At 35.5% G+C, this 18,023-nt stretch overlaps 2 protein-coding genes across 2 annotated transcripts; both read right to left on the bottom strand.

The window, feature by feature from the left end:
* Positions 1–1,591: 1,591 nt before the first annotated feature.
* Positions 1,592–5,150, bottom strand: LOC120273084. The gene is given in 9 exon segments (XM_039279730.1): positions 1,592–1,819; positions 1,821–1,876; positions 1,972–2,064; positions 2,714–2,809; positions 2,954–3,024; positions 3,502–3,644; positions 3,731–3,808; positions 4,642–4,679; positions 4,682–5,150. Coding segments are annotated over 9 exon segments (1,029 nt in total). The 5' UTR covers positions 5,109–5,150; the 3' UTR covers positions 1,592–1,792.
* A 7,283-nt stretch (positions 5,151–12,433) lies between these two features.
* Positions 12,434–15,760, bottom strand: LOC120274162 (thiamine pyrophosphokinase 1-like). Its single transcript, XM_039280928.1, has 6 exons — positions 15,628–15,760; positions 15,437–15,538; positions 14,408–14,480; positions 13,765–13,866; positions 12,933–13,182; positions 12,434–12,820 (listed from the first exon to the last, which is right to left on the bottom strand). The coding sequence occupies exons 1-6, from the start codon at positions 15,636–15,638 to the stop codon at positions 12,699–12,701; spliced, it is 660 nt and encodes a 219-aa protein (XP_039136862.1). The 5' UTR covers positions 15,639–15,760; the 3' UTR covers positions 12,434–12,698.
* Between the last annotated feature and the right edge of the window lie 2,263 nt (positions 15,761–18,023).

Below are 18,023 nucleotides of genomic sequence, written 5' to 3'. Positions count from 1 at the left end.
TTGATAATTTATTGGGTTATATCGGTTGTGCTTCGTATTGGGATGTTGCCAAAATTCATTGAATTTATTGACTTTAGCGATGTTTTGTGGTTTGAAAATCCTAGGTAATCATAAGGTTATGTCTTTATGGGACAAATAGATAGCAAAAATAAACTTTAAAGGGAAAACCTGAAACAAATATCACTTTTTGATAGGTCAACGATGCTAAAAGGGACTCAGTTATTTGTATATTAATTGTTATTATTAATACTAGGTATTCTTCCTAGCTTCGTATTGGAGTTTTTAAAATTTTGTGAGAAATTTTGAGGTAATATCAAAATTATTTAATTAAACAATTCCTACTATGAAAACTATTGTATATCTTGGATTTTTCAAAAGGTCTTATGTATATTTATTACATAAATAATTATGTGTAATTAATATTTTTTTAAATTATTAATATTATAAGTAATATAATATAAAAATTTAAATGTTATAAAAAAAATTTAAATGTTATAAAAAAAATTTAAAATTATTCCTTAAAATACTCTTGGAGTAAATTATACATCTACTTTAATAGTATGTATAGATATTATTAGAAAAAAGCTTGTAATTGCATAGAGTATTCTTCTTTTTGCAAGTCACGAATGAAGCTTTCAAAATATATAACTAATGTTTTTATAAGAAATTTATTCTTCATGATTTTAAGTCAGGTTTTCAATCAATCCCCTTCTTGCTCTTCATTGAACTGTAATTCCCCGCCATTGAAAAGAGAAGTATAATTTTAAGTTTTAAATATTTATTTTTAATTTTATATTTATTATGCCATAATTTGGTTGTGTTTTACAAAAACAACTAGTGATCTCATCTTAATGAGAGTTATCAAAAAGAATGAATAGATTCGGTGGTGCATAAGTTATTGAATTTTCAATTTATCACATAGACTAATGACTGATATGATATTACCTCAAAATTCTTTAAAATTCCGGAGATTGAAAATGCGACTTGACTTCTTTCATGGAAGACTCAAAGCGAGTCACGGTTTTAACCCTACGCCACTTACCATCCATGTGTCGGGCAACTTAGTGATTCAAATAAGTTTCTTGTGAAACAAATTTAAATTAAAAAGTCAAAACTCAATTTTAGATAAAACTGAGCACCATACGCTGTGAAGTTTGGATATGTTCACCTTTTCATTGGGATTGCTCCCCTCGTGACCACAAATATTTGCTCTTATAACGCTTATATAGTCAAAGCTTTTTCATGACAAAGCGTCACTTAATTTTTTTCTCCAGGATGACTTCATGTAATACACTGCTTTAAAAGGCTGCTTTGCGCCTACTGCCGAGACCACATCGGCAAAACTCACTGAAACCGCCTTTAAAAATGACATTATGGCACGTATGCAACCCGGAAAAAGCTAAGTGACTTTCGTGTACATAAAAAGATTTCATGCTACATGATATAAATTAAAAACATTTGTGGCCATGAGGGTAATTACCCCCATGCCCCCCTTTTCATTATACCCTTTGAGCTTTGCATTTAGCTCAAACTTACTTGGAAAACAGAGTAATTATTGGAAGAAGGAAAACCGGAAAGGTAGGCATGTAAATTTTTTTAACAAAAATAATATTAAAGTAATAATTTATTTGATATTTTTTGAGAAGTGAAAGATTGGCACAACTTTGGCAGGGATGTTGAGGTCCTTGTTACACACATAATATATTACATACATGTGAGGTACTATGTTCTCCAAACAATGATAATAAAATTCTAGTCTCTTCAGAATTGTTGCAAGATTGTTTCCTCCCATTTAGCAAATGAAAATCCTGTCTTCAGAAAACCACATTTCCCAGATTCAAGTAATTGACATCAACCACATGATCACCTAAATCATCTGTCAAAGCAAGAGATTTAAAGTAATATATAATCTATGAAATGTCTTTTTAAGCAATGTTTTGTGGCTAACTTGATGAATAGAAACACACCAACCTTCATAAATTGTTCTGAATATATCGACATAATAAGGGACAAGTTTTTCGTATATGATTCCTTCTGGACGAGCGTCCAACACGACCAGAACTCCTGAAACAAAAATCATCGGTCTTGATTTTGATGAATAATTCAAGTACTAGAAACAGAAGAAGTTCATTTGCACAACAAATGTTGATATGTGAAACAGTTCTGTGAATTTGGAAATGAAAGTACATTAATATATGACAAAGTGTATATCGTCCTACAAGCTTAGCATACTCGAATATTTTACCGCACATTTTGTGATTCAACAATGACTGTAGATACATAATCACCAGAAGAATGCATTTGATTGATTTTATGTATATTCGTACTTTTTCAAACTTATATCTACTGAGGAAAATTTACACATTTCAGAAAATGTTACTTCAATGCTATAACCAGTAAATACTGTGTAGGTAAAAATAAAAAATAAAAAAATTAGAGCTCTATGAATTCATTGGACAAGAGTGTGATATGACATGACTATCAACATTAGTAACTAAGGTAAGTGCAACGGTGGTTGTGCATTTTAACATCACCTCTGCCATTAAAGTAAAAGCCGTGAGGAGAAACTAACAAATCATTCTATTGAATATACAGCATGAAAGTAACAAAGAAGTAAAACAAAAGATTGCAGTATTACATAGAAAATTGGATGAGACAACAATTAGCAGAATAACTTGCTATAAATATTGTGTTCATTGTGGGGAAACCAGACCTGGTGCTTCCCAAGCTTTTGTGACCTTGCTAGGTAATGGTGCCAACCAAAGAATATTTCGGAGATTCATAGTATTGTCATATGCTACATTGGATCCTGAAAGAGTAATATGTTTGTCATATTGCAAAAACCAGATGAAATAGGTAGATTATTACAGGAAATATATTGGTGTTTATAATCTTCAGATAACTTAGAGGGAAAAATATCAATTGAACAAAATATACACCTTGTAGATCTTACCTCTTTGACAATACCCCAAATTGCATGGGAAATCTTCCTTATCATATGCTGGATACTCTTTGGCATGAAAACTACAAATCAAATATATATTAATATTGTTTGGTGGTACACATAAGATGTAAATTTTTTTTTCTTAAAGTAACACAGCATTAATGATGCGAATGAGACATGTCAAAAACTTATTTGTTATTCTAAGCAGCACCAGTCAAAGTTGCCTACAACCAACAGCTCAGTGGATGAGTAGTGCACCAATAAACAATATGTGAAATCAGAGAATCAAATCTTTATGTGGTGGCATGGCACAAAATTATCAAAATGGGGGAAAAGGCACACCTACAAGATGCTATATATATATATATATATACATATATGCTTTATCAAAGAGAAGTATGTTTTCATTTATTGGTAGCTAGCATGACCAAAACAAGACCACCTATCAAAGCTATATAAAAAATACAATGGCGAAGACAACATAAGGCTATATATAAAACACACATACAAAGAAAAGTTATAATTGCAAGCAAACACTGATACACTTACACACTCACAGTATTCCAAGCCTTCCAGAGTCTGTGGCAAGGAACATATGGCCATGAAACAAGTCATATCGACTAAGGGACACATTAAAACCCACCAAGGGTGCTCGAGCAGCAATCAATTCAAATAAGAATGCAAAGTAGGAGTTCAACTCCTACATATGTATAGTACAACCGTCAATCAAGTTGCTTTTTCAAGTTCAAGTATAATGCAAATAAGCAAGACATACAACTATCCGACCTTGTCTATGAAGCGCCTTCCATATGGTGTACTTGTTAGTTGGCACTTGTCCTCCTCCGCACCCTCCACATTTGGCACCTACAAAATCATACAAAACTAAACAGGTGAGAATTCAAAAACCTTGTCTACATTAGAACCTTGATCAACAAGGGTGATTTTCATCTCAATTTGTATAAAATATTTAATATGGCTATCATTCCACATATAATCTTTATTTATTTTTATAATTTGAAATATTTCTTTTAGTTTATGAAATGTTAATGTGACCAATCCAATATATCACTATCCATCTTTGCCAAAGTTCTAGTTGGAAAAACTGATAACATAGTCACAAATTTTGCTACAAGGAATTCTATGACCAGCTAAGGACATTTTTAATTAGAAGAAAGAAAAACTAATAATTTTTTGACATGTTTATCAATTTTCTAACAATAAAGTCAACAAATAAGTCTACTTTGAAAATTTGCATCACCAACATTCAAGCATCAATAAATATTACCTTCAATTTAATAAGAACAAACACATCAGTTTCAATCATATAGAAATAATTCTTTGCTAATAAAAAAAAAACACTTATGATAAGATTTACTTGGTCATCATCCTTACTTATTTTACAACTCTATAAAATTAAGCTTAATTAAAAAAAAAATTCTTTTAGTACACTCAACTAGTACTAATTTGCTAATCTAGTCATCAATATAATATATTTACTCCTTGCCCATCTAAGTCCATGTAAAGCAAGTATTATTATTGATAGTATGTTAAGAAAACAGAGAACCAAAATATATATAAATTAAAGGACTAAACTGAGAACGAGAGAGAAAGAAATCAAGCTTGCATTTTTTTCAGGGGCTAAAATGAAAAAAACCACTCCATCCACCAATCAAAGAGAGCCACGTTTGGGATCTTACGGCGAGAACAGTGGGATCGAGAGTACGGTGAATCTCGGAGGGTCGCCGCCGGAGTCAACGGCGAGACGAGCCAGCTCCATCACCGGCTTCGGCGGCCACCATACCATCTGATTAGCATGATCATGACCTCTATCATCGCGGAAAGTAGCAATGAATCTCCTTCCTGAACGCGATTCGATCTTTCCAAAAGAGAAAGGAGTGAAGGGGACGAGGAAACGGAGGCAAGAGCGGATTTCCTTGGCCTCACGAGCGTTGACGCGTGCGGCGTCACATGGAGCGCCGAGGATGGAGAGGAGGTCGGAGACGAAGGAGTTGGATGAAGAGGGCGAGGAAGAGGAAGAAGAAGAGGATTTGAGGGAGATGGAAGGAGGAATCTTGGAGGAGGAGGAGAGGGAGAGGGAGAGAGAGAAGGAGAAAGCGAATGCGAAGGCGACCTTGAGAGGAGAGATGACGCTAGGGTTTCCCATTTCTCTCTCGCGCGCGCGCTGGGATGGGCTTTGGTGGGGATGATGATTTTAATGGATTTTTTTTTAAAAAAAAACAATATATCAAGAATTTTCAACCAAAAAATTAATTAATTAATTAAATTTTCAACACTGCATTGAGAGAGAGTGTGTGTGTGATCAGGTGGTTTAAGGTGACTTTTCAGGTTTTTTAATCAAAATTTTCTATTTTGTGAAAAAACAAAAATGTAAATTAAATTAAAATTATATATATATATATATATATATATATATATATATATTAATGTGCTTTTTAACATATTACGTTCCAAAGAAATTACAGCAAGAAAGAGCCGAAGGTTTGAAGAAGTTTTATGCAATAAATACATATAGGGAAAATTACTGTTCACCTCTCGTAATTTTCAAAACTTCCCAAAAACCCCCTCCAACTTTTGCACGACCCCGATACCTCCGTTATATTTTTACATTCCTTTAACCCTCACGGTAAAGTTGAAGTGGGTCCACGATATGAAATTCCTTTTTGCCCCTCGCAAAAGGTGGGAAAAACATGCCCTAATCATAACTTTTCTTTACGCAGTTTTTCAATTGCCTCCCGCTGCTTTTTTTCTCAAACAAAGTTTTAGTAGGGCTCATATCTTGTTCTTCTTGTTCTTGTTCTTGTTCTTGTTCTTCTTCTTCTTCTTCTTTTCTTCTTCTCATTTCGGTGTATTCAATTTTTAGCTCTTCCGATTAAATTATGGAGAGTTTTTTGTGCTATTGCTAGATACAACGGGAGGGACGAGTGCTAATGTTCACTGCACCGACTTTTGGGAATCAAGTAGTAATCGAAATATGTGAGCGATGGGGTCCTCGATATTTCCCGTGTCGTAGCTGAAGTTTATCACAATCCCGATGGACATAAAACCAGATGTCTCATATAAAACGAGGTCGACTTCCAACAAGCATGTGTCACGCAGCACTCCATCTTCAAATGTTCTCGTTGTTGATCTTGTTGTCGAGACGTATGATGTGGCATCGTATCCCACCGAAAAACGCAGTTCTTCTCGCTGTAAGTTTCTTCTCGCTTATGTTTATATAGTTGTAGAAGTTAATTATTGTTTATTATCCCCTCGCCACTCGCTTACATTTATCAAGTTTCCATTTAAACACTATTGTCTCCGATTAACTTATTAACTTATTATTTAACTTTTTTTGTTTTTAACGCTTAAGATTTATGTTTATCGCTTTAAATATTTTTGTGTCTCGCTTAAATATTGATCGTGTTCGCTTAAACTAAAGTGTCGGCAGTGAATTCGTAATCCGGCATCGCTGCTCCACATCATGGCGAGCCCCGAGGGTGTGGCATGCCTTCCTTCCTCATCCGATCGTCAAGTGTTGTCGCTGGATATCGACAATGTTTTGAAGGCGCTGAACATTTCGTAGACGCACTTAGGAATTTTTGCAATCAAAAGGAATTTTGACTTCAAATTATCAAGAACGAGAAACACCGAGCGATCGTGGAAGGAAGCTTCGACTTCAAAAATGGCGATAAGGAAGCTATATTCCCCATACCGGACAAACGACAGCCGATGGATGAAAAATCGCGAATCGCGCTTATGCACCGCTCGACGAGAAGGCAACCCGGTGTCCTAGACGAAAAGAGGATCGAGTCGTAAGCGCCCGAGGTCCGCAAGTTGCGCTGTAGCCATCGCCACGCTTTCGAGTCACAATCGCAGATCGTGGAATGAATCATGCCGACTAGGCATTGTGTATATACTTCTTATTATTGTTTAAATATCGAACTTTATATTTAAATATATCTCTTACGCTTTTAAATATTTTATTCTCTGCTTAATCGTTATTTTTTTATCGCTTAAAAATAAATTTGTATCCGCTTAAAATGTACAACGGGATGGTGCTAGCGGTTCCCCTGCTGCACTAATACACGCCTGGGTTCCCCAAGCGCTTCCACTCCCTGCCGCACATAAAAAAATCGGAACATTACATTACACTCTATAAGAGATTATTAAGTAATAAGGATATTTTAAAACGTAAAAATATTAAGTATATTTTTGTTGTAATTACATTGATATTATTAAATAATAAGGATATTTTTAAATGTAAAAATATTAAATTTAAAACAGAGAAACCTAAACTTAAACAGAGAAAACGAAAAGTTAAAGGGCAAAAAGTTATCATTATACGCTTAAAATGAATGTTGATATTAGCCGATAATGAAAAATGAAAATGAAATGAACCCCTACCCGATAATGTACCCTCATGGACTACAATATCATCCAACAAGAATGTAACCTCAAAAACGAAAATGTAATGAATTTAATTGAATTTAGATACATGTACATTTACATCGACAAAATTTGTCATGTTCTTCGAAAAATGAATTGAATTTAAACCGGGTTTACATTTGAAAACTATTACACCCTATACAAACGACTATGACCCCGCTATGTACACTCCTCCGGTTCGCTTTTACACAAGAAACGGAGTTTAAACAATTACATTGATATTTACACAATGAACTATATACTTAAACACCGAAAGTGTATGTTAAACAAATCGAATCGGATTATTAAAGAAAGAATCGCGTATACAAATATAGAAAGAATGACTAAGAACCCGCTATGCAAGACTCCCTCCGGCCGTGATGCCTACCGCCTCCCTCCCTAAGTATGCGGGAAACATACCTTAATCGCAGATAAGGGACGCTCACCCATGCGTACTCGTAGCTTCTCACCCGGCGAGTAATCGCCGATAAACCGCGATGACATAGACGCCGCAATCGACACTTCCTTTTTTTCTCGTCGGGGCTTCAGTGTCGTGAACAAGCGGGTACTTTTACGGTCGCCGACTCGCCCTAACTCCATGTCGATACAGTAGGTCGAATAGGTTCCACTGTCGAGATATACAAGTTCATATTAGAATGCCGATTATTTACCGAACACTATTACACAAACACAAATTATTAAAGCACTTACCATTTCTAGCGCTGCTTTTTATCAGATTCTTCGCTTTGGCATGAAGAATAATGCCCAGATTCTTGTTTTTTTCATTGTCAAGGACGACGACATGGAAGTGGCCACTCATAATTATCGGGAGGATGACGATGTCCACTTCACGCAAGTCGCGCGGCATCTCCAATCATAGCCATCGTGGATTCATGTGCGCTGCCGCCTCGCTTTGACATGAACAAGGCCAAATGGTCGTGTGATGGAGGCGCGCTCTTATAACGAGTATGGCACTACGCTCATCGCCTTTTGCAAGATACATACGAATGCGTCCCATCACATCGCTCGCGACCATCTCCTTCCCTCGAGCGGTGTCGAATAGATCGCCCGTGTGGTGCCGACAGTAGTCATTCTTCCACACGATGCTGTCTGTGGTCGAACGGAACAAAGACATGTAAACAATGTTGTAAGTATAAAATTAAACGTTAAAGTATAAACTTTAAATTCTATATCGAATGTTTAAACGAGTAATTGTAATATTTAAAGGGTATCACTTATAAGTTAAATGTTATCTCAGAAATTTTTAAACGTTAACGCTCCTACTTAAATGGTAACTAAAAACAGTTTTAAACAATATCATAAAAACTTCAAACTTACTTGTCCATAGGGCGCTTGAGGAAGATCCTTATCAACTCCTCGCTCAGTACTTATTGAGGCGCGATCAGTCAACGATTTTTTTCTTCGGAACGAAGACTTTCCCAAGTTCTTCTACTTTTTATCGCTTCCTTTAATGGGGCACGACGAGCAGATCAACCCGGAGACACTTCCTTACATGCTTCTTGTTCTTGTGGGATTGTGTCTCGCCTCGATGCGGCACGGTCACCGCTGGTTCCACCGTGAATTCCCACTCGCTGAGGATAGACTCAACGACCTTCTCAACCGTGAGTTCCACTGCGGCAGAAGATCAATGGGAGACACAACGTTGTCCGGTTGTTCTTCTTCATGGATTGTGTCCATCTTTGATGCCGCGATCGTCAGCGCCGTGCCCACCGTGATGCATGATGTCGCCAACAACAGTAGTCGACGATCTTTTTCCACCGCGCAAACTCGCAGCCATCTTCAATCTCCTCCACCGTGATGGGCATGTCATCAACGCTAACAACATCACCGCCGATGGGCTGTCACGCCGATGGTGCCGCTATTATTTCATCGTCACCAAGCACGCGTGGAGACGGAGGCATTATTGTTTTCCTCTTTTGCAAGCTTCTTCGAATGAGGCTCGCTCAAGGGCCACCCCGATGATGTCCTCGCTCGTCGAACTCCGACGGCGTATCCGTCCCGGTGCTTCATTTGTTTCGAAGGGAAGGCGCGATCGATCGTGATCGCGACCGCCTTCCAACGCCTCCACCCGAGCGACATGCCGAGGGAACCTCGGTCATCAAAATCGCAAGCCCTGCATGAGAGTTGCGAGTGACATCCTCGCCTCAGCGCCGGTGGAGCCGCCACGTCAGGGGTCGACACTGGCTCGGGGAAGCCACGGCCGGGCGGGGGGAGGGCTTCTTCGACCTCGACGACTGCGCTTTTGGCCTCGAAGCTGGAGAACGGGCGCCCAAAGACGCAAGGAAGAGGTCGCTCTCTCATCTTCGCTTTTCGAGCAAGCGGGTTCCGAGCAATAGCATCCGACCGACGGTCGTCTCAACAAATACTTCTTCATCAAGATTCGCCGAACCAAACTTTCAGAAACTAGCATGTGTAAAAGCAAACAATCTTAGCGAAATTATTTAGTTTTAAAACAATTAAAACTATATTTACACATGTAACTCAGATATTTAAACGTTATAACCTATTGTGTTAAACAAAGAACAAACAAATTAAACATTAAACTAAAAGTTTAAACGGTAGTCGAACAAAGTTAAACGGTAAGTTATAATGTTAAACGATAGATTAATAAAGTTAAACGGTAAATGATATGGTTAAACGTTAACGCTCTACGCTAAACAAAATATTTTTTTGAATTATTACCTCTTTTCCTTCGAGAGACGACAAACTCGTCTCTATCGTCGCTGCTTCCTGTAGTATTTTCACCGTAGCACAAAGATCCTTGGGATCTGCGCAGAACGGACTTTCTTTCCCGGCTCCGTCACCAGAAACCGGATGTTAAGCGCCACCGTGCAACCCCTTAACATACCCGGTGTTGGTCTTCTTCCCCGCGCATCTAGATTGCACTCGGGTAGCGGCTTGTGGTACGTCCTCCATAAGCCACTTGTGCGCCGCTTGCCTCATCGCGTAGCGCCCCATTCCGTAGATCATCGACATAATCAACGATCCGCTAGGAACCGAAAGCAGGGAGGTATTTGGGAAGAGGATTGTACTCCGGGAGATACACCATCAAGTAGTTTGGCAAAAATTCTCCTCTTCTCCCTCCGTCCAACGAGTTGTCAAGAGTGCTCCCGATGGAGTCTCTGTCTCTCGTACGCCTTCGAGCAAATACCTCTTCGAAAGTCGACCGTGTTTTCTTCTTCCGAAACACGATCGCCTCCCCATCGCAACGCAGCCAAGAACGATCGCCACATCTTCAGCGCTCGAAAGTCGAGATGCTTTCCCGATCCCGAATTTATTAGTGCGGTTATCGTATCTCTCGCAATCGAGAGTCAAGAAGGGCCCGCTCTTGGTATACGCTCCAACTCAAGAATGCTCGTGAACGGTGTCCTTCGGATGATCTCCCAAAGGTCGAGGGATCATGTGAACTTTCAATTGACCCACGGTCTCCACTACTGCGCGCGAAGTAGCATCGCCCATTAACTAGATTGACCGCCATAATCACAAGCCTCGCGACAATAATGAAAGACATTGTTAGCGGAAATGTAATTTGTTAAACGGTAGAACACTCGGCCTTAAACACCGATATCATTTTTAAGCAAAGGACGATACTATTAAAACGAGATACAAAATAATTAAACGGAGACGAACTAACTTAAACGATAAAGCTTCATTGTTTAAACGGAGACCTCATTTTTTTACAATCGCAACCATATCAATCGAAAGTGGTAAACGTAGATTATAAACATTACACAAAAGCACAACAATCGGAAAACCATTTCAATCAGATACATAGATCGAAAATGTAAAACAAAACAAAAACCCTAGCTGAGACATCTCCCTGCAGACTAACAAAACCCTCACCGATTAATCCCCGAAAGCTTTCAATGTCTTCCAACAAAAACAAAATCACAAACCAAAACCGAAAAATGTCTCTTCAGTAATGTAATAGTTAACAAAAACCATAATGAATACCTTAGACCGCAGTGACGAAATGCCGAATACTTGCACGGACTTCTTCTTCGAGACGGTGAAAGGGAAGAGTGCCGTGGGAAGAGAAGAGTCGGAGACGCGAGTTGAGCCTGAGTCGCGAGTTGAGAGAAGACAAGCAATTGTAATGCCTAAGAAAAACCCACCCACTTCCTCTCACACTGAAATGGGTGCAGCCACGACTTCCGTGCAAAGGGCATTTTTCAGTCCCATAAAATTTTAAATACACTCCGCTTTAATGCCGCATGCATCTTTGGGGGTTTCAAAATCATGGAGTTGAAAAGGAAGGGGTTTTTGGGTATTCAAAACTATGGGGTTTGTTTGGCAATTTAGCAAAAGTCAGAGGCTTTTTTGGCAATTTCCACATACATATATCGAGAGGAAGGTCCGGTACAAATTTTTTTTTTTTATATAAGGAATGGCGACATGGGCATCTCACAAAGGAGTATCAAGATAAATAGATATTATGGTGTTTCATCCGTCACAATAATTTAATAGCTTGTATCATTGGTTACATTAATTTAATGACCTCTAAAAATTTTTTTATGTAAAATACGTTAACACACGGGTAATTAACACCTATTACTTAAGCCCAAAATAGTATATCAAGGTTTTTAAAATATATATATATATATATAATATATATATTAAAAAAATACAATCCATAATAATAAATCTCTCTAAAAAAAATGACTTTTTTCACATAAAACCTAATAAACAATAAATAAACCGTAATACAATATTTTACACCATATTATAGAACAAAAGATTTGATTTCCCACAACTCACCCACTACTCAAGATGACCTCCACCAGAGTATATAGTTGTTGTCTATAAAATTTTAATTAACAAATCAGTTTAAGAAATAAATTATAAAAGGTAAAACGCTGTGCTACTGGCATCATAAGACTAGCACGCTTTGTATATTTAATATTATCAAGAATCAGGCTATCGATAGTATTAGTGGGGCATTGAAAGGGTAAAATTTTGGCTGCTAGACAAAAGTAAAAATAAAAATAAAATTTTAACAAGTGTAGCACTGTGAAGGAAAGGCAAAATAAATAAATAAATAAATAAATAAAACTCAAAATAAAACCTTTATTCATCAAAATCAATCCTAAAAATAAAAGTGTATTAATTCACATAAGATCAAGCTGGTGCATGCACGTCATATAAAACAAGTGAAAAACGTCATAACTAGACACCTTTCTGTATTAGTATGATATATATATATTTAATAGCAACCATAATGTATCCTTGTGAAAAAAATTAAGCTTCCTGTATGTATATAAAATTGGCACCTGTCAATGAGGCATGATTAAAACTTGAAAAGAATTATTTAAATCAGCTTTTGAATGGATATTGTCCACAGAAGATCAGCATCAGAATGAACAGTCACCTTCTCATCACGAACAACATTTGAAGTGCTTATCAGTCCACCAAAATTCATCCCCATTTTATCTGAAAATGAAGAAGTTTAAACCTTGTCAAACTTCACCAACCATGAAATACAACTTCAATTTGGAAGGCCTATGGTATAGAAAACCATTTACTTTTAAAGTGATAAACTTACTCAGATCCCACTTCAACCCGGTTGTCGTGGTACTGGTCGATGGTGCGCCAACGGGAATCAGTCCACAATGTGGGCCTTCAACATTTGATTGGATGTATATCTCATGATGGTGTGTTTTGGGAAGAAGATAGATCAAGCAATCATCAGACAGAAGAATTATCCGAGTGGGTGAGAAACGATACAGGACGTTGATATTCCCAATCTCGTGATCAAATCTTCCTCCGAGTGCGCCAGCAACAAGAATGCATAACTGCAAGTTTAACATATAAAAATTGATGCCCAAACAAGTGGATTGTAGCCACTTGCTAGATAAGTTTTTGGATATTAGGATATAGTAATGCCTATGATAAACAAATATACCACTTGTTACCAGTATGATCTCTGGTAAAGAATATGTTTTGGATTCATTGAATCATCAAAACTTTGGAAATGCTTTAAAAAATCAGAGTCAGATAAAGTTTGAGGAGAATGATTTCATCGAATGGAGGAAAGCCATGCAAAACAACAACATATAATCATTGATTTAACAGCTTCCACTAGTTGAGAATGCATACATTGTTATAATGAGATAATAGTAGTAAACTGAAAGTGAATGGTGCATACGCTAGAAACCAGACTAAAACCATAAATCATAGTTTCAGTATTTAACTAGACTCGTTGACAGCCAATTTAAGAGAAAGAATGATCTTTTGAGTTAGAGAGAAAACCAACTTGAACAATTAATATTCAGCGTTAAACAAGTATTCAAATAATCTATGGTACACTAACTAAAATAAAGGTCCAACAAAAATGAGAAATTTAGAGCTTTCAAAACATTGTTCAGGTGGCTTACATTAGATTTGTCCGGATCGGGTGTGCAGTCAAGGATGAAATTTATACACTTGTGAAGATCTGTGGTGTCTTGATCATGTGACTCATCTACTACCTTAGTTCCCTGGAATAATACCGTAAATTAAAAACTCACTTATTTCTCCATGTTATAGAAAATACTTCTGCAAAAAAACAATGATTTGAAATAACAGCACCAGGCGATTAAATTTTCACGATTATGAAAACATGATGATTAATAACCCACACGGGGTTCCCTAAAATTAGAAAATGTATACATGATTATGAAAAAAATGATGATTAGCAACCATCATGGAGGTCCCCATAATTTGATAATGCACCATAAAAAGTTGAATTTATTAATAATCATTAGAAAGTGTCGGCGAAGTGTTTTGCACAATATCTGAAATGTGAGCATTTTCAATTCACATATAATCAAATGAAGTCTCAGCATTTGGTGAGCTTTCTAGCAAGTAATAAATATTTAATGCAAGAACAATAAATTTTCAGCTAAAACGTGCAAGTGCACAACACACCACCAACTACCTCAACTGTACCAAATTATTTATCCCAGACAACCGGAGCTTTTGCACACCCTACTGAGAATGCATATCCAAAATAAAGTAGTGTCTATCAGATAGTAATACCATGTTAGCATAAAAATCCTGTACTTCTGATCTAATTGAATCCATGTCTCCTTTAATAACATCTGGTTTGTACCTGAAAACAGAAAGAGAGGAAGAAAAAGGAAAGAAATCAGAAAACCAATGAATAAGGCTTTTTTTAATTAATTAATATGGCAAGCTAAACTATCTTAATGACAAAGGATAACACCTACAAGGTGAAGCTCTGATTTCCTTTTTTTCTATAATAGTAAAACAATTCAATCCAGAAGTAACACACCAAGTCAACAAAACTATCAAATGGCTTCTCCGGCTTTTCTCCATTAATCAAATAAATCCTAGAGACTAATTAGGCATTATAATGATCGCCATAACTAAACAATATACAAAGAACAAGGCTAGCAGATGCTTTTCAACAAATTATAGATTCAGATTGGACCTTTATAAACCATTCATTTGAAAAATCTCTGTTTAGAAGGAAATTACTTTACTTGAGAGGAGATACAATCCAAGCAATCCCAACCTAATAATAACTAAATTTCTGTACTTTAAAAAAGGAAAAAGGACAATTTTCTCACAATTTAATATGGACTGCAGGCAAAAGTAGCATCCCAAACAGCAACCACTCATACAAACTCCGTGAATCAACCCCCACCACTAAATTAAACCTTCATACTTTTTTGAAGAAAAGAGAAGACAAATTACTTACCTTTTCAATGGTCTGTAATAAAAAAGATTGCAAACAGAAACCACTCCCACATAAATAAAATAAAACCTTCAGCTCAAGAGACTCAATGAATCAGCAACCAAAAAAAAAGCCAAACAGGAACAAAAAGAAAAATTTTCAGCTTCAATCATCGGTGCTCCACAAAAGTTAAAAAGAAAAAAAAAAAATTGTCGTGAATTCATTCAACAGCGATTCACATGAGAACAACAACAAAACCACAACTACTACCAGACGATAACAAAATTAGCTCATCAACATACAACATCACAATGAATTCCAAATATAATAAACAAGGGAAATCAACATTAGAAGAAGAAGAAGAAAACCTATATCGAACGTCAAGCGGATCCTGATCGGGGAAAAGCTTCGGCATTTCATCATACACCCTGTTCGCGCCACCATCCGCACAGAGCCGCACCCGTGCTGCTCTACAAAACAAACCAAAATCACAACCCTATCAAAACCCTAGAAAGAGCAGCAAGAAAGACAAGAAGAAAAGATGAGAAGAAAAACTCACCGTGCTTCCATAGAAGAGGGGAAAATCGAGGAAGCTGTTGGTTGAGGACGACGAGGGCGTAGTTGGGGACGACGGAGGGTTCACCGGCGGCTCCGGCGACGGCGAGGGATGGGAGGAGGAAGCGGGAGGCGTGGATCATGACCTCCATGATCGAGCGAGGATTCTTCTCGGCGAGCTCGTGAGAATATATGAAGAAAAAAAATGGATTTTTGAGCGGAGAGGGGTCCGACTTTGACTAATAATTGGTTTTATTCATATACACCCCTATAAGGTTTAATAATTGGAAAATTAGAGAGTATTTTACTTATATACCCTGGATAAAGTTCAAATTACAAAAACAAAAATATTATCCTATAGTTTCTCTTTTTATTTACATGCCACTGATTTTATAAATATAGATATTTTAAATAATAAAATGCTTAAAATATTTAAATGAAAGGCAGATTTTTTTTTAATAAATTAGTTTAATCATTTTAGATAATAATATACATACACTACACTGTAAGGTAATTGTTGTTTTATAATTTAGTATGTATTTTTTTTATTGTGTAGTATATAATGAATATAAACTTTTAATATTGTTTTTTTAAATAATGACAAATTTTTTGAAATAAACCCAATATAATAACTAAAGGCCCGTTTGGTGGACATGATAGGATATGGATATAAATGATATGAAAAGTAGAAAATGATATGGACATGATAAAACTCATATCGAGCATTAGATAAGCCATGCATTTTGTATGGTATGTAAAGCCTTCTTTGGATTGGCTTTTGGAAAAACCCAAAAGTGCTTTTTTATAAGTTAAGCATTTCTGAGTTCTAAAAATGTTGTTTGTATTGGTTTTTCTGAAAAAGCAGAAGGTGTAAAAAGCGAAAAAGCAACTTTTGAAAAAAAGCATTTTTAAACTTATTTCTAGACTACGTTTCTACATAAAAGCTAATCCAAACAAAAAATACAAAAAGTGCTTAACTTAATCTGGAGAAGCATTTTTGTCAGACACTTCTACTAAATTAAAAAAACACGTTTTTGATAAGCCAATCCAAACAATGCCTAAATAAACAAAATTATCCTTTTATGATATAGTCATATATTCTTTTTGAAATTAGACTTTTTTTTTTGAATTTTTTTCCTAATGAGTTACTTATTGGTAGATTTATTAATTTCTATTAATTTTTAAAAAATAAAACCTATAAATAATGGCCACAAATATATTGATTGTAATATCCCCAATTTGTAAAAAAATATACTTTTTAGTTCATACTTTTTTTTTTCATACACAAAATCATCAATAACACTACTAGAAAAACTAAAAATAAAATATGATAAAAAAAAGATTTAGATAAAAAATAATCTATTCAAGCAAAATATCACAAGATTGATGGAAAATTTTTTTAACTACTTTGGATGCGAAAAACTTTACTTTAATAAAATTAGTGTTCTATCTAAGTGTTAACAAGCATCTTGTCTGAAGCATTGGATTTAAAAGATCTAAAACCCACTAAATAATAAGACAATTAAAAAATTAACTTTTTTTATTAGTCTTTTTACTACCTTCAAATATGAGTTAGGAGAAAGCTAAGATGGTGTTTTGCATGGAGCACCCCACAAAACCTCATAATAATTATAAACTATAAAAGTAAATCATTTTAAGAATTCAAAATATGAATAAAAGAAGGGGTCATCTGTATTAGTAGCTGGCAAAGATATAATGCGGAAATTGAAAGCAGGCTGTCGGTTGCTGGCTCTGAATTTTAGAATATTTTTAAATTTAAAATTTTAAAATAAATTTAAAACTATAAATAAATTTTTAAAAAAAAAAAAAAAACTTAGCCAATCGAGTGTACAATCAGATGTTAAATTCTCAGTTATGAGCAAACCCTTCATTTTTTATATGCACCGGTCACATTTGTTAAAAAAATAAATAAATAAATTACGTAAAATTTTGGAGGTAGTATTTCATAGTAATTGATGGAAAATTAAAATATTCATTGAGGCCCCTCATATATAATTAATAAAAACAATGAAATTTTGTATTACTTTATTTATTTAAATTATATTTGTTTTCACTGATAAATTTATTTTATATATAGTTATAATTTTAAATATGGAAATAATTTTAAAAAATAAATATCTAATTTTAGGTGTTATGGATGAAAATGTTAAGTAAAAAAAAATTATGGGAATAAATCTCTAAATATATTTTAATATATTATTTTTTTAATTTTTTTACGTGTTCACGGAACCCCAAAGAATTGTATAGTAGTTGCTTCTTATATATAAGTGTGTGTATATATATATAGTGGAAAATTGCAGCCCTCTAAGTTGTAAAGTGCCACACACATAGTTTGCAATCGCACCCTGCCCTTTTAAAGTCATGTACAAGTTACGTTTC

Source organism: Dioscorea cayenensis, chromosome 12 (assembly GCF_009730915.1).
Source record: "Dioscorea cayenensis subsp. rotundata cultivar TDr96_F1 chromosome 12, TDr96_F1_v2_PseudoChromosome.rev07_lg8_w22 25.fasta, whole genome shotgun sequence".
Taxonomy (NCBI): domain Eukaryota; kingdom Viridiplantae; phylum Streptophyta; class Magnoliopsida; order Dioscoreales; family Dioscoreaceae; genus Dioscorea; species Dioscorea cayenensis.
The sequence above is the reverse complement of the archived record's forward strand: the minus strand, read 5'-3'. Positions and strand labels throughout refer to the sequence as shown.